This window comes from Artibeus jamaicensis, unplaced genomic scaffold (assembly GCF_021234435.1).
Source record: "Artibeus jamaicensis isolate MK-2021 breed Jamaican fruit bat unplaced genomic scaffold, CSHL_Jam_final contig_471, whole genome shotgun sequence".
Classification (NCBI taxonomy): Eukaryota; Metazoa; Chordata; class Mammalia; order Chiroptera; family Phyllostomidae; genus Artibeus; species Artibeus jamaicensis.
Window position 1 is genome coordinate 6,329,779 of NW_026521850.1, and position 20,720 is coordinate 6,350,498.

At 48.7% G+C, this 20,720-nt stretch overlaps 1 protein-coding gene across 2 annotated transcripts in view; it reads right to left on the reverse strand.

Annotated features, from left to right (window-relative positions):
• The window catches only part of STXBP1 (syntaxin binding protein 1), a 60,076-nt gene that overhangs the window by 30,998 nt on the left and 8,358 nt on the right, over positions 1 to 20,720 (reverse strand). For both annotated transcript variants that reach the window (XM_037157199.2, XM_053667695.1), the window contains exon 2: positions 1,386 to 1,435. In XM_037157199.2, the coding sequence (XP_037013094.1) occupies positions 1,386 to 1,435 (50 nt within the window). The remainder of the gene's footprint in view (positions 1 to 1,385; positions 1,436 to 20,720) is intronic.

Here is a 20,720-nt window from a genome sequence, read left to right on the forward strand (position 1 = left end):
GACTTAATCTTATATGCTTAAAAATTCAAACTTTTAATTTTTCATGATGATGAGAATAATCACTCATAAAAAAGCAAAGAGCGGGGGCAGGGAAATAATCTATAGACCCATACACAGAGAAAACTACACTGGAGAGTATTTTGGGGGGCATAACTTCTCCTTAAAGGGAGACTGAGCTCTCCCGCCCCACGGACGGCCGGGAGGTGGGGGCTGCTCCCGTGTCACAGGGACGCACCCCCAGCAGCACACACATCAGGGGTAAACTGGGCTTCAGTCCAGACGGGAGGAACCAGAACATGCGTCGCGTCTAAAAGCGGCACGCCTGCAACTCTCTAGCTAACCCTTCCTTGCTGCATTCAGCCCACAGTGGAGAGAGGCGCGCAGTGAAAACAAAGCTAGTTCCCCTCTCCTTCTGTGATGATATAAACCGAGGTGACAGGCTAGACACGACGTGGCCCGCAAGGCGTCCTGCTGCAGTATAAGGCCTGTTCGCATGTTACGGGGCAGCTTCCTCAACATGCTTTTGACATTCCTATGTCCACGAAGACGGGCATAAGGAGCTCCCACCAGATGGACCCCCACTCCGGTGGTGGGGAGGACGTGCTCGTGAAAACAGGCTCTCCTCCCAGGCCGGCCACACCTCTGCGGTTCCCAGCCCAACGGACTTGAAAACGTGTGGGCTCCTGACTGCGGGAAAACTTGGGGCAAGAACGGCTGGAATAAACTCTTCGATAACACACAGGGAAGTTCAGGCGGAACCGCATGCTCTCCTGGCCAGGCAGGTCCCAGGGCCAGACAGCCCGCAAGTGACCCTTACAACACTGATCCTGAACGAGGGACAACGTGCTGTCCCACTCCTTGCGTCGCCCCCTCCAGACACTGAGGCCATAATCAGTTCGATTGGCTTAAATACTTGTTTCATGTACATTATACGTGAGATACGGAGCATTGCTCTCGAAGTGACATGAATAAACACGCGGTTACTGACATGGGGACAGACCGGAAGAGGCCTCTCACGCCGTCTGTGGGCCCCGTGGAGAAGCCGCGGGGCTGCCAGCGGGGCCAGAAGGGCCTGGTCTCACTCTCCCGGCGCAGGCAGAACCCCCTTCTTCTGTCCACACACACGGGCTCCAGGGAAGACGCTGTCTGAACAGAGGAGTCCCACGGCCACACCGCCCCACCGGGTCACCTGTCAGATAAGCTTTCCGGCCAAGAGATTGCATAACCCGGATCACATAAAATGAGAGGCACAAGCAGATTACGTTTCTTCTCCTTGTATCCTCTGGACACAACGGAGGTCTTCACTCCCTGCCTCTACACCTTTTCCCAACCCGACGCGACATAGACTCGCCTTCGAAGGCCATTAACCATCCTGTTCGACTTACCTTCCACTCCCCCTTCTTCTTCACCTTCTTTATCACGTCATGCATGATCTCTAAAGGACAGAGAAAGGAAGGGAGGAAGAAAAGGAGGGAAAAGGGGAAATTTAATGTGATTTCAAGGACTCCCAACACCTGCCCATTACAGTAGGTCACCTTTCTCCCCATGGGCTTGGTTCTTTGTTCAGCCCACCTGTTCCCTGAACTGTAACCCGCCCACCGTGAAGAGCGCTCTCTTCCCGGCTCCTCAGCGGGTGGTTCTCCAAGTCTGGATCTCAAGACTACTTGACACTTTGAAATAAGAGGTTCCCAAACAGTGTTTGCTTATGTGGGTAAATCTCTATTGATATTTACCATGTTAGAAATAGCAAAACTGAGACATTTTAAAGAATCCATTCATCAAAATAACAATAACCCCATTATATGTTAATATAAATAGCATATTAATGAAATGTAGCTATATTTTCTGCAAGAAAAAGGTTTGAGTGAGAATAACGGCTTTTTTCCCTCCTGTCTCTGCAACCCTCTTTAATGTCTGCCTTCGTAGAAGGCAGCTGGGTTCTCCCATCTGCTCTATAACCTGTTACCGATCAGACAGCACCCAGAGAACCCCACTGTGCACCTGTAAAAGAGTAAGAGTAAAAAAGACCAGTGGCGCCTTATTGCTCTAATTAAGAAGATAGTTTTGACCTCACAGACGCCCGGAAGGGTCTCGGGTGTCAAACTACTGCCTTCAGTGACGTGAGTAAATGGCTGCAACACCTCAGGCCGCATAAGCGCCGACCAAGCTCCAAAACCAGACGAGCAGCTGCGAAGGCGTCCCAACCCTGAGCACATCTGTGGGGTGTTCTCAGCCCAAACCACCACTTGGTGAGAGCCCCAGTCTCCAGCACCCCCTCACGCACCCCCCCACAGGTGTCCCCAGCCACACGGGTTTCCTAGGAAACACCACTCTCGCCGAGGTTTCTGAACCCAGGCAGCAAACCGGGCCTGGAAGGACTCAGAGGCCGGCAGTCATCACTAGAACAACATTAGTGGGTCTCAAACACGTGGGTCATTGTCGGGAGCACAGCGATCCCCAGGTCTGCTTTCGGCTGACTTCAATCATCTGACGTGCACTACAAAGTTTAACAACTGTATTCCTGACTATAAAAACACACTCACTGCAGTAAACTTGGAAAACAGAAAAGTATGAAGAAGAAAATACCACATATTGCTCATGTACTTAAAAAAACATCAAAAAGAAAAATCATCTGTAATCCTGCCTACTTGAAATGCTTAATTAACATTTTAGTTACTTCCTACTAGCTTGATTATACCCTTTTTTCAGTTAATAAACCCATTTCCCCAGGTTGATAAAAATGCTTCCTAGGATTTTAAATGCGAGCATAATAGTCCACAGTTTAGTCAACAATTTTCCCAATAGCCATTTATTTTCCATGTTTCAGTGCAGTGAAAAATCGGAAACAAACACATCCAACGACAGAGCCGTTATAAGTAGGATACATTTGTACAATGGAATACTATACACTCACTAGAAATAATGCTCCGGGAAACGACACGGTCACGCATTCACTCTTTCATTCAGTAACACCTGCAGGGCGGCCACTGCTTGCCAGTCATTGTGCACTGGGCACCGAGTGGCATCAGTGGGAAGGCGGGAGGGGGCACTGGTGGGCTTGGAGGTTTGGTGGCAGAGGTGAGGGGTGTCCTCGCTGCGGGGGAGGTCGTCAGTTGAGAGTGGGCAGAGTGGAATTGCATACGGAAGGTTTGAAGAACGAGGGTATCGACTATCTTCCCAAAGGTCGGGAAAGTGAATTTACTGCAGAGGCGTTGTGGCATTTCTGGGCAGTATAAAGGGCTAACTGAGGTTCATGACCACAGATTTAATGGGGAAGCAGGCAGCTCAAAAAATTGTGTGATTTTTTTTCTCCGAATAATGTTCGGCTGTCCCAGTATAAGCCAGGAAGGAAAGAAGAGCAGGTTTCAACTAAGGTTGGAGTCTCCCCAGGTGAGTCCAGCAGAGGGAGAGAATGCTCACGCTGTACGGCTGCAGGGGAGAGAGGCGTGTTACAGCTGGTTTGTGAACAGTGTATGTACACAGGAAAAATCAGAAAAGCTCACATCGAAACGTTATTTTTGTGCAGTGAAATTACAATTAATCTTTAATTGCTAAATTTGTCTTCCTATGTTCTCCCAAGCTTTCTGCATTAAGTACATATTATTTTTTGTAATAGAAAAAATGGCCTAAAAATAATATGTCAGTGAATAACTCTGGGCCTAGAGCTTTTCTTCACACCAATTATGTTAGGAGGGCTTTCTGAGTATGAAATACATAGGCAGAGTATGAGTGTCCTGGGCTCTTGATAAATTCTGCTGAATGATTTTCCAAAAGTACAATTTATACCTTCACCAGTACTTTGCATGACTCTCCAAATTAACATACTGACTGGTGAAATAATACCTTGAGGTGTGCTTATTTCCATCTTTGCTAATGCGTCAGCAGAAAATGGTATATTTCGATGTCTTTATTTAAATGTATTTTACAACCGGAGATTAATATTTTGTGTCTTTTTCTCTGCTACTACACAAAATTAATTTAAATTTACTGACTTTACATTCAAGTCACTTTTCGACAGGGGATGCCAGAGGTGTAACAAGCAGTGAGTGAAGACGGAAATGAGGGGCCAAGACTCTGACCCCTCCCACCGCGCTGCGGCCGTTGGGGTGTCTCCGCCCACACGGGGTCCAGCGGAAGTAATGCCTGCATGAGTGTGGTGGGTGGGGTAATAATACAGGTGCAGTAATTTACAGTTTTAATTTGCACGTTTCACCCAAAATGCCACCCGGTGTGCTTGAGTGTGATAGTGTTAGGCTACAGAATTACATGCTTATGATTTTGTAATAAAAGGGGGCATTATTTGTGCTGGACCCTGTGTTTGCCATGGGCGTTGTTAACAGCCAATTCTAATCGTGCCCTACATTTTTCTAATCCAATACCAAAAAGGAAACAGGATTAGAGCCCATTTGAGCATTAAGAGTCAAGTTGCTTAGGCTCCTTCCCCACGAGTAATCCCCTGGCCACCAACTCCATCTCTTGTAAGTTCTGTGTGTGTGAAGAGAATAGGGGTTCTGACACCGGTCTGGGCAGCGGGTCTTATTTCTGCCAAATCCTGTGCACCCACAGCGGCAACAGCGCTCCCCCGCCCGCCCTGTCTGCACAGATGGGACGAACGAGCCCAGGGAGCTTCGGCTCCTCCATAACTGTGAGGGCCACGGCCCGGGTGGACTCTGCGTCCAAAGGGGGAAGAAAGTAGGCTCCTTCTCAAACACCCACTTCCCGTCCCAGGTGACTCCCAAACTCAACAAAGCCCTCCCAAATCCTGAGAAAAACAGCAGATGGTCTCAGATTACCTGGGACATCTCCAGGTGCACCCGACACACCACGGGGAGGCTCAAAGCGCAGATTCCAGGGATAGCTGCAACCCCCGCCCCCACCTTGTGAAGCCCATCCATACCGCCTTGGCACGCATGGACACAGTGAAACGTATCAGGGCCCCCGAGCCCAGAGCACACCGGAAGCTTGGGAGACATTTGAGCATCACCACAATCCTCAAAACCAAGGGGGATTCAAATACTCCACGTCCTGCAGCCCCAGAGCTCCCCGCTGCCCTGAACAGACGCACCAGGAGTCTGGCAGCCCCAGGCTGGGAGGAAAAGGGCCTTCCTTCTGCTGAACCGAGGTCACGACTGCCCTCCCCTTTTACTAATCCAGGTACCCTCTCCAATAAACCCCAGTAGGGCGAGGGTAAACCTAGTTCCTCAGGCAAAGGTTACCCCAGGTCCTCAGGATTGAGAAAAACCACCAAGGGGAAGCACTGAAGTCAGACAGATGGGAAAACCGAGGTTTGGGCACTTGCTGGCTATGCCTGAACCTTAGGCAAGTTTGGAATGTTGTAAACTTCCATTTTTCTCATCGGCAAAATCAAAATTATAATACTCTAGTGACATGTTGTGAAGATTAATGAGATAAAATGCCTAGTATATACAGTGCCCGACACATTTGAGGCATTCAACAGAAGGCACTGATAGTATCACTATTAAACTGTTCCTTGTACAGACAAGAAGATTATGATACATCACTTCCACCAATCAAAAATTTCCATAGAGCTCTGGCCAGTGCAGCTCAGTTGGTTGGGTGTTGTCCGCAAAGCAAAAGATTGCTAGATCGATTCCCGGTCAGGGCATTCGCCTGGGTTGTGGGCCAGGTCCCTGGTTTGGGGTGTGCTGGAGGCAACTACTGGATGTTTCTCTCACACATCAGTGTTTCCCTCTCTTTCTCCCTCCCTTCCTCTCTCTAAAAATGAACAAATAAAAATCTTTTTTTAAAAGGATGAATCCTATCTCCTGCTGAGGGAACAGAGCGACCTCTGTTTATTTAGGGAGAGATGTGTTAACGCTGAACCACAAGTAGGGTCCATAGAAAGTAAAACACTTAATGTCACAACGCAGGTCCACACAACCTTCTTTTTAATTTGCTGTTATTTAACACCATTCTGAAAATTCACTAAGACAGGAAAACAAATGAGGTATAATACTGGCAAGAAAGAGGCAGAATCTCTGTTTCAGGAAATCATGGGACTTAACTGACAAACTATTGGTAAACATATGGAGAGGTGGCAGATACAAAGTGACTACAAAAAACCAACAGAACTTTGCCATGGCAACCGTAACCACTCCACTGTTTCCCGGAGTGCACTGGGCTGGGACCCGGGGACCCACCCCCTGACCTTTCTAGGGGCAGCTGGCAGTTCTGCCCCGGGGCCACAGGAAGCCTGTCCCTCCTTCCCTGCCAGCACGCCAGACATCCGAAGTCGGCAACCAAGTCTCTGGGTGTCTTGCTCTGGGCTGAAGATGATTCTCTTTGCTTAAAAATGAACAAAAATGCATTTTTTCCAGGTGGAATAAGATAATACTACACAAGACAGGAAGAAATGGTTCACACACTGGAAAACAAGCCTTCCGAGAACTCACAAGATCCCTCCCCTAAGGATACACAAACTACTGGTGACCTAATGACAAACCACTGGTTTTTTTGGCTTTTAGGTTGTTTTGAATATAGAAGTAGCATATTCTTGTTGAAAAAAATCCAAACAACAGAGACAGACATGTACATTTTCAAAGCAAAGTGGCCACCCTGGAGGAAGCGGCACTGCCAGTTCGGACGCATGCTTCCGGGCCCACCCTGCGCACAGGCAAGCGTGGGAGGGACGCTGCACCCCCGTGGCGGCCTGGGTGAGGCTCGGGGAGGTGAAGTAACTTCAGTGTCACTTCCTACTTTTTTGGTCTGAGTCCCTCATTCTGGGACTGAGATGTCCCCGCACCACACAGCCGTGGGAGTGGGCGAGACCTCCAACTGGTCACTCCAGAGCAAGCAGAAGCAGCTCTCTGCTCCCTGTCCAAATGCTCTTCCCACTACACACTGTCTCTCAGGCACAAGCATGGACGAGGCTCTGAACTTGAATTGAACCCAGGCATCCTTTTCTTTGTTATCACAATATTGTTATTGCAGTGACCACTCGACACGGTAAAGCAAAGTGGTTCAGAGGGATTTTGGAGGCAGACAGTTGGGATTCCAATTTCTGCTCCTCCATCCACCAGCGGTGACTGGGAAAGTTACTGCATCTGTGTCAGTTTCCCCATCTGTGAAATGGGAATGACCACACACGCCTCATGGAGTTACTGTGAGGATGAAATGAGTTCAGGTGAGCAAAGCACACAGTTCCCCGCCTGGATCAGTACTACCTACCGCACTGCTGGCCTCCTCCACCACCTTCACCACCACCGCCGTCATCTAGTTTAAATGGTATTTGACTTTCCTAAAGAGAAAGAACCCAGTGATCTACCATCGCTTTCTTACTGCTCCTCCACGGAGTCTACGAGATGCCTCCTGTTTCCCACTCTGTGCCTCTGCGCACGAAGTCTCCACTCCACAGTGATGAGCTATGGAACGCCTGCTCAGAGCCAGACCCCCTTCCCGGTGTGGGAAAGGCCATAACGGAGGAGCCGAACAAGACTGCTGCGCTCAGGTGCCTCCACCTGATGTGGAAGGGAGACAGCCAATAAACACAAGGGAACACAGAGGATATTCCGGAGTGTAAGTGCTGAAAGGAAATTTTAAAGGTGAATGAACTAGAGCATGGTAGGGGGCTTGGGAGAGGGCTGTCGGAGGAGGTGGTGAGGAGCAAACGGCCCTGTGAAAGCCTGGGGGAGTCTTCCAGGCACAGGAAGATGCAGAGTCCCCATGCTGGGGTCAAGAATGGGGCAGGCTAGGCTGGAGGAAAAGCATGCATGGGGCGACTCCACGAGCTGGGTGAGGGACCTCAGTGAGGGCGGGAACGGTCCAGGGTGCGCAGGGAGCAGTGTCCGGAGTCTCACTTGGTCCTTAAAGCAGTGGCTGCTCGATGAGGAAGGACTCACAAGTCGCTCACTGTGCTCTGCTCCCCGTACACACGAAGCTCCATTCATTCACCTGCAGACGTGACAGCTCCCTCCCCCTCCCCGCACCCTCATTCCCGCCCATCTCTGGCATCTGGCAGAAAATGACTTGGCAAGTGCCTGCAGAATGAATGAAGCCCCGGTGGCGGGCCTGGGTGGTGCTTGCTGGGAGTGAGATGAGCAGTGCCGTTCACCGCGCACCTCGCGGCACAGTGGCATCGGCAGCCACCTCACGCCCCCTTCCGGCGCCTCTCTCCAGACACCCCTGGATGCAGAGCCCCCAGTTCAAAGGTCACTGCTTGGTAAAAACTCAGACACTCTTTCACAGGGGTTGCTGGGGAGAGATGTGTCTTTACTGTTGAGGAGCAGGACAGGCAAACGATGATGGTCGTGGCCAGCGGGTGTCTGCACGGCAGAGGGACCTCGCGGTGTTTTCTCCTCGACTCGCCTCGCTCGTGTTCAGTGACAGGTGTGGTGTTCCGTGAATGTACAGACACAACTGTCCGGGTCCAGTGTTTCTGCCACCTTAGCATTTTTCTACCTACTAATTTTTCAACCCACGTCTAATGAGATATCCCACCTTAGCCAAAATTCTTTTAAAAAGTTCGTATAAAAGAGAATTGCTAGGTTACCAATCGTCGGTAATCCAGTTGAAAAGAGAAAAAGGTCACCCAGAGCAGTAGCGTCTAACACTTGTAAGCAGTGACTTACTCTACGGAATACACTGTGACACGCTTTTCCATGGATCATCTCATTTAAAGCTCACAGCAACCCCCCGAGACTAAGGATTATAATCACCCCCTTTTACAAAGGAGGAAACTGAGGCCCGGTGAAGTGAAGCACGGCAGCTGCACAACAGAATGCACACACCTACATAAAATACATGGGAAATACAAAAAAAGTATAAAGCAATTTCTTGACCTCAAGGAACTTGTAGTCCAGTTGAAGACACCAGACATCACACCCGCAGCGCAAGGCCACAAGCCCCCAAGCCGCAGGGGCACTGCAGGCGGGAACGGAGGACGCGGCAGCTGGAGAAGAGTCTGGCAGCTCCTGGAGTGGCTAAACGCACGGTGACCGTGAGAGTCAGTAACCCCACCCCGAGGTGGACACCTAAGAGAAATGAAAACACGCAGCCACACAAAAACTTACGATGAGTGTTCGCAGCAGCTTTACTCACAGTGGCCAAGCGGTGGGAACTGCCCGAATGGCCGTCAACTGATGAGCAGGCAAAAGAGCAGTGTACCACCCATATAATGAAATATTATCCAGCCATAAAAAGAAAGGAAGTGCTTATACACGTTCAATATGAAATAACCTTTAAAACACGCTAAGCTGAAGAAGCCAATCACAGAGGACCATGTGACTACATTTAAATGAAATGTCCAGAGCAGGCCATTCCATAGAAATAGAGAGTAGATTAGTAGTTGCCTCGGGCAGGGGATGGAGTGGGGGGTGATGGCTACACGGCACAGAGCTTCTCTCGGGGGTTTCAGTGGAAGTCCTCTCGAGTTATGATACTGGATGCACAGTTCTGGGACTACACTGAAGGCCATCGAGTCGTGTACTTTAAATGGCTGAACAGTGTGGTATATGATCCCTGTCTCAAGAAAGCTGCTTATTTTAATGTCATAAGAGAACTTCAGAAGAAAGCTTCAAACTCAAACAAGAAACACAGTCTTGCGTGATGTGCTCCGTTCTACTGCATCTTCCTCCGAAGACAGCAGCCGGCTCCTGCCCCTGTGAGACACCGGCTGTTTCACACTGTAGTTCCCTATAAACCTGTATCTAAACCGCACTTTGTGGAAGTGAGAGAGACCACAGACTGTGAGCCCCAGGGCCGGAACAGGGTACTGCTCCCCACACCTGCTGAAGGACAAGCGGGAAGTCTGAGGTCGGTCCCATCCACATTTGCTTTCCGGGTGGTGGGGAGCGGGTGAGAAGGGAGGAGGCCCACTATTTGGAGTGGCTGCAGCTTCGGGTCTCACAGAGACAGGTGACCGATGGCTTGACCCCACTGCCCTTGTGAGCACACCCGGAGGCTGCAGAGACTCGAGTGTCAGTGCTGTGATACCGGCCTCGGCCTCCGGCCAGGACTGGAGAGGAATGCTTGATGGTAAATGCCTGACATCCGAGAAACCGAATCTTAACCTCAGACCCACAGACGCTGGATAGAGTTACAGAGAGGACTGTTCACTTTCTCTTTCACAGGAAATCCTCATTTTCTCTCTTATTTTCCCCATTCTGCTTCATGAGGTTTAGGGCTAAAAGGTTAAAGAGCTAGAAAGCCTAAAGCAAAGCCCTATGGACCTTGGGACTCTGATTACAAAAGAAATCTCAAACTGGGGACAAAAAGAGAGATTGGAAATGGGAGTCCCCGGTCTCACTTTGGATGTGGCAGTGCCAAAGGGGCCGCTTTCCTCTCCTGGGGCTGCCTACAGCTCAGCGCCCTGTGGACAGAGGGGCGGCGCAGTCACCACACATCTGCAAATGGAAACCTCGGACCAGAACAGAGAGCCGAGACCGCTTATATCTTCTTAACATCAACAGCTTATAGTAGTAACTACTATTTAGTTATATGAACACAATATTTTGAAACAGAGACCAGAGACAAAAAAATGCTGAAATGGCAATTAATCTTCCAGGACAGAAAGCCCTACTACTGCAAAGAACAAACACGGCCTGACTGGCGTGGCTGGGTGGGTCGGGCGTTGTCCCGTTGGCTGGTTCAACTCCCAGGCCAGGCACATGCCCGGGTTGCGGCCGGGTCACTGGCTGGGGGCGGGCAGGAGGCAGCAGATCGGTGTTTCCCTCCTTGTCCCTCGCTGAAATAATAAATAAACAAAATCTTTAAAAGAAGAAAAAAAAGAAGGTACCAGGGAAAGAAAACATCCTGTAGGGGTTTGGGCTCAGGATTAAACACGGGAAGAAGGCGGAGCTCTGACAAGGGAAGAAACACTGAAAGCCCTAAAGAATCAGCTGAAATCGCACAAACGTCCGCGGAATAAGCACCCGGGGCGGCTCCCCGCCAGTCCTGCACACTCCACAGAAAGACCAGTCCTGCCGCCCCAACGCTTTCCATTTTCCATCTAGCGTGCCTTCCACTTCATTCTGATTTTCCACATTACTTCACATTGGAGCTCTTGTCCTGTCACTTTATGTTGGAGAGTACCTTCGGAAATAAACTCTTTACCTGAGCCTTTACGCCATGTTCCTGCCAATTTTCCTTATCAAGTGTTTACAAAGCGCCCAAGTGGATTTTCTGTTTTTCTGCTTAAATCCCCTGGACTGGCGGCCATGTTCGCTGGCCACTTGTTTGCACTAAAAATGCACAAGTGGGCCTTCTCCGCCTCCCCTCACTCGGGCCTTATTTGAATACTGGCCTCGGAAGGTGTGCTGGGATGACGGTTCCTGCTCCGCTTCCAGCTAGGGGATGGGTGGGTGGTGGAGAACGGGCTGGTGACGTCCATCTCTCCAATGACACAACTCAGTACGAAGCTCCGTGCCAAAGGCCACTGCACTGAGGATGTACGCTGGGGTCTGCCAGGGGCACCCAGCGTCAGCAGAGATGACCCAGGCTTGACCTGGGTCAATCAGATGACCTGATTTCCTGCTTCACAGTGAGCTAGTGAGCCCATTTGGAATGAAACCCCTGGATTTGGGGTGGCCCACGTATTTTCTAAACTGTTTCAGACTTCTGCTTGCTGCCCAGCAGACTGTTTGCACTCCTCTCTCAGTGGGAAAATGTGGCCCAGGCAGCCAGGCACTCTGCTGTTAAGAAACTGGGTGTGGTGGTCTGCAGCCTCTGGCTGGCAGCCGCTCCCCTCCTTCCTTCCTGGAACACAGTTCTCATAAATGATAAAGCCTCATTTAAAAAATCCAAGTGTGTGGTCTTAATTTCTATGACAGATGTGTGGGGACTGACTTAGCAGGCCCAGGAAAGTGGAATCTAGCCCAAGTGGGTGCCGTGCCAGGGGTAGGGAGCACTGGAAACCAACCCCGTGGACACAGAAGAATCCCGAGCAGTTCTGGGAACCGGCAGTACCAGGTACATCTGGGATGTAGTAGGAGGGGCAGAGGCATGTCCGTAGAAAGGGACTGAGAAGCAGCTACCTCCCAGATCCATCCTACCACTTCCCTTCACCGGCTGATCGTCCCTCTTCCAACAGAGCAAAGCACTGAAAAGTTCCTCTTCAGAGAGTGTGGAGGGTCCCTGGGCTGGGGGACCCATGGCACAGGTGAGAACGTGAATGAGTCTCATACTGAAAACAGGGACTAAATGACCACAGGTATGTAGGGACTGTTTGAAAACGACCCTCCATGCTGGCCCTTTGCATCCACTGGGCTCCCAGAATACGGGCAGCCAGACCTTTGTCTCTCGGGCAGGAGACAGAAAGAGACCTCTGGGAAATCGAGCCCAAGAGGAAAAATCTAAAGTTGCCGACACTGGGGGTTCCTCAACAGACAAGCCACCCAGATCAGAGCCGTCCACAGAGTCCTTGTTCCCAGGCAGCATCTCTCAGGCTAAATCACCAGCAGCCGGCGGGAACGCCTCCCCGCAGAGGCCAGTTCCTACACGGAACGCACGGACCGAAGCACACGAACAGCAGCAAAACCTGGAGGGAGGGAACAGACTATGCAGAGACGGTTTTTTCAAATTTTAAAAGAGAGAGACATAAAAGGCCCTGGCTGGTATGGCTCAGTGGATTGAGTGCCAGTGTATGAACTCAAGGCTTATCAGTTCAATTCCCAGTCAGGGCACATGCCTAGGTTGCAGGCCAGGTCCCCAGTAGGGGGCACACGAGAGGCAACCACACAGTGATGTTTCTCTCCCTCTCTTGCTCCCTCCCTTCCCTTTTGCCTAAAATAATGATTAATTAATTAATTAATGAAAAAGAAAGGCATAAAAGAAGATACCACATCCATGAAACAAGAATAGGGACTATAATTAAAAAAAAAAGATTTATCCATAAAAAAATAGAGACTATAAAAAACAAAACTAAACCAAAGAGAGCTATTAAAAATGTTTAAAGAACATGGCAGCAGAAATTTAAAATTAAATAGAAGCGCTGGATGGTAGAGTTGAGGCCGTCTCCCAGAAAACAGCAAAGAGCCAAACAAAATAGAACTAGGGGACCAGTCCCAGAGGTTTACTATCTGAAGAGTAGAAATTCCATAAAGAGGAAACTCAAAAGAGCCCTGACCAGCATGGCTCACGTGGTTGAACGTCATCCCCCAAAGCAAAAGGCTGTGGGTTCAAGTCCCAGTCAGGGCACACGCCAGGGCTGTAGGCCAGTCCCCAGTTGGGGCGCATGTGAGAGGCAACCATGTTTCTCTCACACACTGAGGTTTCTCTCCCTCTCTCTAAAAATAAATAAATAAAATCTATAAAAAAGAGAGAAAAAAACTCAGAAAAGACTGAAATTATTTAAGAAGTCAATGGCGTCAGGTGCCAGATGGCAGGGGCCACTGTGTGTCTGAAAAATGATGGCCGGTGGGCCAGCGTCAGCCCGCAGCCCGTTTTTGTGCACCTTAAGGTACGATGAGCATGGTGGAGATCACACACGGACCACGGAAACTCAGGAATCGACTACATGGCCCTTTACAAAAGAAAAAAGAAAAAACCCGACCCTGGTGTAGCACAATGAGTAAGAACAGACGTAAGCCAAGGCAAGCTGCTACGAAAGTCCAGAACACTGGGGACGGATCGAAGGTTCCAGAGGGGAAGATATGAGACACATACAAAGGCTCAGGAACCCAGTGTCTTCTGGCTTCCCAAAGGCAGGACTGGAAACCAGACAAGAATGGAGCAAAGTCTTCAAGATTCTGAAGGAAAACAACGTCCAATGTAGAAATATATGTCCCTCCAACCCGTCAAGCAAGTTTGAGGTTAAGGCAGCTACTTTCAGACATGCAAGGCCTCAACACAAGTACCTCCCCTTTCTCAGAAACTCCTGGGAGATGATCTCCACCAAAAAGGGAGAGGACGAGAAAGGAGGCCACGAGATACAGCAGACGGGACGATTCAAAACCAGAGAGGTGAAAACCAAGCCCAGGAGGACGGTGCGTGGAAGTGCGGGGCAGCGGGGGTGCACTGGGGGGGAGACAGCAGTCTGTGCGGCCACCAGGCCGATGCTCCTCGCTCCCCCGCGCAGACCCAACCCTCGCTTCCCTGGGTTGTCCCTGCTGCAGGGCAGGTCTGCTGGTGGCGAGCTCTTTCTGTTTTTTTAAATGTCTGGAAGTGTTTATTATTGTTTTGTTACTGCAGGATATATTCTCTGACCACAGAATTCTGGGTTAATAGTTTGTATCTTCCAGTTCTTTAAAGATAATTAGTCTACTGGCTTCTAACTTACATTGTTTCCAAAGAGAAATCTGCTGACACCTCTGCTTCTGTTCTGCACATAACGTGTCTTCTCTCTCTGGCTAATTAATATTTTCCCCTTTTTTTATTGCTGCTTTTAATCAATTTGATTGTGGTGTGCCCTTCTGTAGATTTCTTCTGGTTGCTTATGCTTTGAGATTCACTGAACTTCTTCGATCTGAGGTTATAGTTTCCATCAAATTTGGAAAATGGTCGGCTGACAGTTCTTAAAACACTGTTTGTGGAGCCCCTCGCTCTCCTCCCTGTCACAGCAGCTCCCTGCTGCTCTCCGTTTTTCCCGGCCATTTTCCTATGCTTCATTTTGGATAGCTTCCATTGCTGTGTCTTCAAATTCACTAGTTTTTTTCTTCTTAAGAAGTGACATCTAAACCCTAACCCTTTGGTAGAAGGTGGTTATATAGAGAGATAAAAACAAGTATGATAAGAGGGTAACAACTGGGAGATCTAGGCATGAGGTAGGTGGGCGACCATGACACTGTTCTTTCCACTTTTCACTGTGTTGGGAATTTTTCATAGTGAGAGGCTGGAGGCAGGGAAGGAACGAGTGCAGCGTTCTATGGGAGACTGGGCAGCTCCTTCGGTCTCAGTTAAAGCCTGAAAAGGCCTATTACTCTAACCTGAGTCTCAAAGTTCCTTAAAGGATAAACAGGGGATTGGAGAGACAGAGAGAAAAGGAGGAGGAAGAAGAGAAAGAGGGGGAGGGAGGGAAGAGAGGAAAAAGAAAGGGGGAGGAGGAGAAGAGAGACTGACCGCAGCATACAATTGCAACAGTCAAGTTCAAGGTAACCCAACCTCAGCTTGTCCGAGGAGAACAGACTAGAAAACTCTCAGTGGCCACATGATTGCCTCATCTTAAAATCCCGGAGAGGGGCTTTTACCCAAACAGATGAGGTCTGTAGACCAGATCATTTTTAAGGGGTCTGCCTCACAGTAACCTGTCGTTCAAAGCCTGGAGCCTTAGACCAGCACAAGGCGGAGGAGTCTGTGGCTCAGCCCCAGTGTTCTGTTTTCCTCAAATCCCTAGCAACGAGTACCAACAACATCCACTGTCCAGAGACCCGGAAAGGGCTCGCTCCTCCCTCCCTGGCCACACCTGCTCAAGAAGATGGGTGAAAAGGAACTACGGGAGGAGAGGATCCACGGGCTTGCATCCCCCTGCCACTCCCAGTGTGGGGGCTCTGAGAGCATCTAAGCCTGAAAATTCTTCCTTCTTCCCCTTTAGCTGCCAGACAGAAGCAGCTTTGTTCCCGCTGCCATTGAAGGAAGTTCACGAGGATCATCAACGGGCAAGTCCTGAGTTACATCTCAGCCAAGTACAGTCAGCCTCCTCACCCTCCCAGTTCTGACACCCCCAGCAGTTTATACTTGTCATTGTCAATCTACGCTGGCTCGGAACATAAAAACGATGCCGTCTGTCCCCAGCGGCCACAGAGAAGGAGAAAAGCCTGCCAGCGTGGTTCACCCGACATCCTGCCGCGGGTGAGAGGCTGGCCCGAGGCTTCCAAGACCCTTCCCAGAGCCAAGGGTCTACCCGGGGACAGCACCTTGACCCAACACAAAACCCAAATCCTTGGAGCTTCACACTCTGATGACAACCATTTCCTCCTCAAAGCGATCCTGAACAATGACATCCACACAGGCAAAGGCTGACTTTCAGACACAACGGAATGCCATGGAGAGAAAAACTGAAGTTTTCACCTGCCAACCTGGAAGGTGGGGGCTTGTTCCTCCATGAAGACCCCCAGTTGCCAGCCCAAGCCTGGGGGCCCTGGGAGCCACAGGGTCACGGACACTGTCCTGCCCGGTTCGCAGCCCTCAAGCCTGCTGGCTGCACCTCCTGTCTTCAGGCTGCAGGTACCCGAAACATGTTGCCTCCACAAGCCAAACTCGCCTGGCAAACTTGTCTCTTCTCCTTCTTTCATATCTCAGTGAACGACCGGACCTTCCAATTGGCTGACCAAGCCAGAACACCGGGATCTTTCCAACTCTTCCTCCTCACCTGCCACATCCAATCAATCCCCACGACCCAACGTGTCCACCTCCCAAGACTCCTCCAGGTTGATCTTCTCTCCACCAGCTGCTATTTCTTCATCACTAGCAGAGACCCCCCTCCTCACCTCCACCCTCCCCAGCCTGGGCCACCACGGGCTTTCTAAAGAAACCCTCTGCCCTCAGCCTCCCTTGCTCCATCCGTTCTCCACAAAGCAACCAGAGATCTTTCTAAGCTAAATTCTTCTCTCTGACTTACAACCTTCAGTGATGTCCCACTGCTCCTGGAGTAAAAAGGAAAGTCCTTCACAAGGACAGATGAGCCCCAAGGACCTCTCCAAGGACCCTTCACAGCCCCTTGCTCCCGCGGCTCCATTTTCGTGCCACGCCTGCACATGGATCTCCCTGACATACTCTCCCACAGGCCCGCCGAGCCCAGCCTTCTCCTGGCCAACTCCTCCTTGGCCTCCAGGTCCCCTTCGGCCTCCCTCATTCCCACGCCTTGTTGGGCGTTCCCATGGGCTCCAATGTCATCGTGCCCTTTGTTCCTCTCAGCACTGACCCTGATGAATCACCACTGCTTGTCTAAATCCCACTAGGAGCAGGTCTCCTTACGCGCCATCCCACCTGCTGCCCTTAGCACAGCTCCTGGCACGCAGAGAGGCTGCACAAACACTGGTCAAGTGAATGAACACTTGGTCCCAGAACGCTCCAACGCACACTAAAAGGGAAACAAGCTGTGATACGTGAACCTGGGCTTCTCTGACACCTCAGGAGTTCTACAGACAAAGATTGAGTGTTAGAGACTCTGACTCAAATCCGTATCTTCCAATGATTTTTTTAAAAATATTTTATTTATTTATCTTTAGAGGGGAAAGGAAGGAGAGACGGAGAGAAACATCAATGTATGGTTGCCTTTCATGGGTCCCCTGCTGGGAACTGTCCTGCAGGGAACCAGCCTGCAACCCCGGTATGTGCCCTGACTGGGAATCGAACCGCGATTGTCTGGTTCACAGGCCCGCGCTCAATCCACTGAGCTATACCAGCCAGGGCCAATGATTTTTTTAAAAAGTTTATTTGTGCCCCGGCTGGTGTAGCTCAGTGGATTGAGTGCCAGACTGCAAACTAAAGGGTCACCGGTTCAATTCCTAGTCAGGGCACACGCCTGGGTTGCATGCCAGGTCCCCAGATGGGGGCATGCGAGAAGCGACCAGTCAATGTATGTCTCACACATTAAGGTTTCTCTCCCTCTTTCTTCCTCCCTTCCCCTCCCTCTAAGAATAAATAAATAATCTTTAAAAAATGTTTTTTTCCCCTCTACTTTTCTCCATCTTTAATTTTTCCTGCAAGAACAGGCTTTCTTGGTGTGATAAATACTTAATTTCTCCCTCACTTCCTGCAAGGTCGCTCTTGGACAGAATAACTGGTAGACATGGAAAGTGGGACAGCAGTGTCACAGAAAAGACAGAAAGGCAGGGACCCTGGGAGTCCGCCCTGACGGCGCTTGCGATCCACCTGCCAGCAGTTATTCTTCCTGCCTCAGGGCCCCAGAGACATACAGATCAGATCAGCGGACGTCAGAATAAATGACTTTATGTTAACCAACGCAAACCTTCCCAAAGGGTATCAGCGTAGGCAATAGCTGACTGTTGTCTGGCCGTTATTAGGTTACACATCTAGCAAAGGTATAAGCGACTCGTTTCCTTGATTCTTGCAATGATTTATTTAATAACCGTGAGCAGGTATGCTAAGCTCTATAATTTTATCTATAAAATAATAAAAACTGCTTTGTAGTGACTCCTGTTTTTCCAGCAATGTTTTAATGCAAGTCTGTTTTAAAAGAATTCTGTAATGCTGAGGTTAGAATCCCCAATTTAAAAAGAGGTTAAGTAACACATTCAGATCACCCAGCCACTAAGCATTACAACTGGAACTGTTAGCCCTGGCCACTCCGGCTTGGTCGGTTAGAGTGTTGTCCTGTAAACCAAAAAGTCAAGGGTTCAGTTCTCAGCCAGGGCACATACCTGCGCCGCAGGTTTGGCCCCCAGTTGGGGCGTGTGAAAGAGGCAACCGATTGGTGTTTCTCTCCCTCTGTCTCCTTCCCCTCTCTAAAATCGATAAGCAAGAAGCAAACCTGGGACTGTTGGCTAGATGTCTGACTTCTAACCCAGAACTTTTTCCAATACCCAACAACGCAGTTAGTTACCTACAAGGAGCTCCCGTAAGACTGTCAGCTGATCTCTCAAAAGAAACTCTGCAGGCCAGAAGGGACAGGCAAGAAGTACTCAGTGATGAAAAGCAAGGACCTACAACCTAGACTACTCTACCCAGCAAAGCTACCGTTTAGAATCGAAGGACAGATACAGAGCTTCCCAGACAATAAAAAGCTAAAGGAGTTCAACACCATCAAACCAGTATTATAAGAAATGTTACAGTTGTCTTTAAGAAGAAGAAAAAATATATTAATAATAAACATCCATAAAAAAGAATGAAATCTTACCATTTGCAACAGCATGGACAGACTGAGAGGGTATTACACTAAATGAAATAAGTCAGTTGGAGAAAGACACATACCATATGATTTCATTTATGTGTGGAACCTAAAGAACAATACAAACAAACAAACAAAACAGAAACGGACTCACAGATACAGGGAACAGACAGACGGTGGGCAGAGGGGAGGGGGGTTGGGGGACCTGGTGACACAGGCGGAGGGACTGAGAAGTGCAGACTGGTGGTCACGGAACAGTCACGGGACATGAAGTGCCGCACAGGGAATACAGTCGGTACCACTGTGATAACTGTGGGTGGTGTCAGCGGGGACAGGAACTGCCAAGGGAGGTGCTCTGTAAAGGGTGTGACTGTCTAACCGCTCAGCTGAAACTAATATAAAAATATTAAATGTAATCTGTAATTTTAAAGAATTTCTCATTAAAAAGATTAAAACTTAAAGTAAATAAATAAAAGGAAGTCTTAGATACCTCACCCTAACTCCTGCTCCAGGGACGGCCCTGAGCTGAGCCAGGCGATCACCTAAGAGCATCCAGCGGGGGGCTCTCTGAGCGCTTCCCGTACAGGCAACCACAGGACTGGGGCTCGGAATTATGGCTGCTGAGTTGCCAGCGACAACTATAAAATTTGGCCTGGCTACTCCACTAAAGAAAAGACACTTCATTAACTGCCAAATACCTGTTTGCTTAAGAGGTGCTGTGTGCCAAAAACAACCCAGAGGGAAAACCTTTCAGTGCCCATTCAATGGCCCTTCGGATCCTGTGACAGATTAATGCCCTCTTACATCTGATGGTTAGCACATGGATGATACCTGAGTCCCAAACCACCTCTCATGGAAATCTTGCCCCAATTTAAACTACTTATCACCCATAAGCATTACATTTGATTCAAAATAAGGAAAGATTATATGTAGAAATAAATGGAAGAATATTGCATATTAAAGACTATGGGGGAGAATAAAACCTATGGGATTCAACTAAGTAAGGCTGTACTCAGCCTTAAATGCTCTTATTAGAAGAAAAGTAATTAGCCGAGCATTCAAAATTAAATTAAGAGCACACACCCACAACATAGATGGAAGAAACTGATTTTTTTTAAAGAAGACAATTAAAATAGACAAGTCTCCAGCAAATATTTCCTTCAAAATAATTACACCAACAGGGTAGAATGAGAAAGGACATCACAACTACCAGTACAAAATATCTTTCAAAAGTTCTACAAATTTAATTTACTCAATAAATTTGAAACTTTCAAGTTAAAAGCCTACTTTATAAGAAAATATAAATTGTCAAAACTCACTCAAGCAAAGCAGATGCAGAAAGCCAAAATAAATAAATAGTAATCAAATAAATTTAAAAGGCTGTCAAATATTTAACCCCTTCCCCCAAAAGAGCAATGAATTAAGTTAGTTTTATGGGTAAATCATTTCTAACATTCAAGAAAGGGAATACCCACGTTATTTGATTGATTCTGGAGCATATAAAAAGATGAGGAACTCAGTCCATTTTAGGAGAGAAAAGTTCTGATGCTGAAGACCTACAAAGTTCTGATTTAGAAGAGAGAAAGGACTATTATGTATAATACAGAGTTCAATTGTTCATTCAAAATATTCGGTGAGTGCCCACTATGCACCAGTACTGTTATTATAAGATAATCAAACAATAAACCTGTAAGAATGAAATGTCAAATTTGACAATCGGCATAGCAAGTGGGATAGGAAATTCTGGGGAAAATCAGGGAAAGTTTCCATTTTATGCAAAGCACTCGGATAAGACCTTACTGGTGAGATGGCACTTGACAACAGACCTGAAGGAACTAAGGAAAGAAGCGCGCAGGTCTCTGAAGGAAGCGCATTTCAGACACAGGGGGCAGCAAAGGCAAAGCTCCGCGATGGGATCACACTTGGAATGACCAAAGAACAGCAAGAAGGCCACAATATTAGTAAATACAGATGCAAA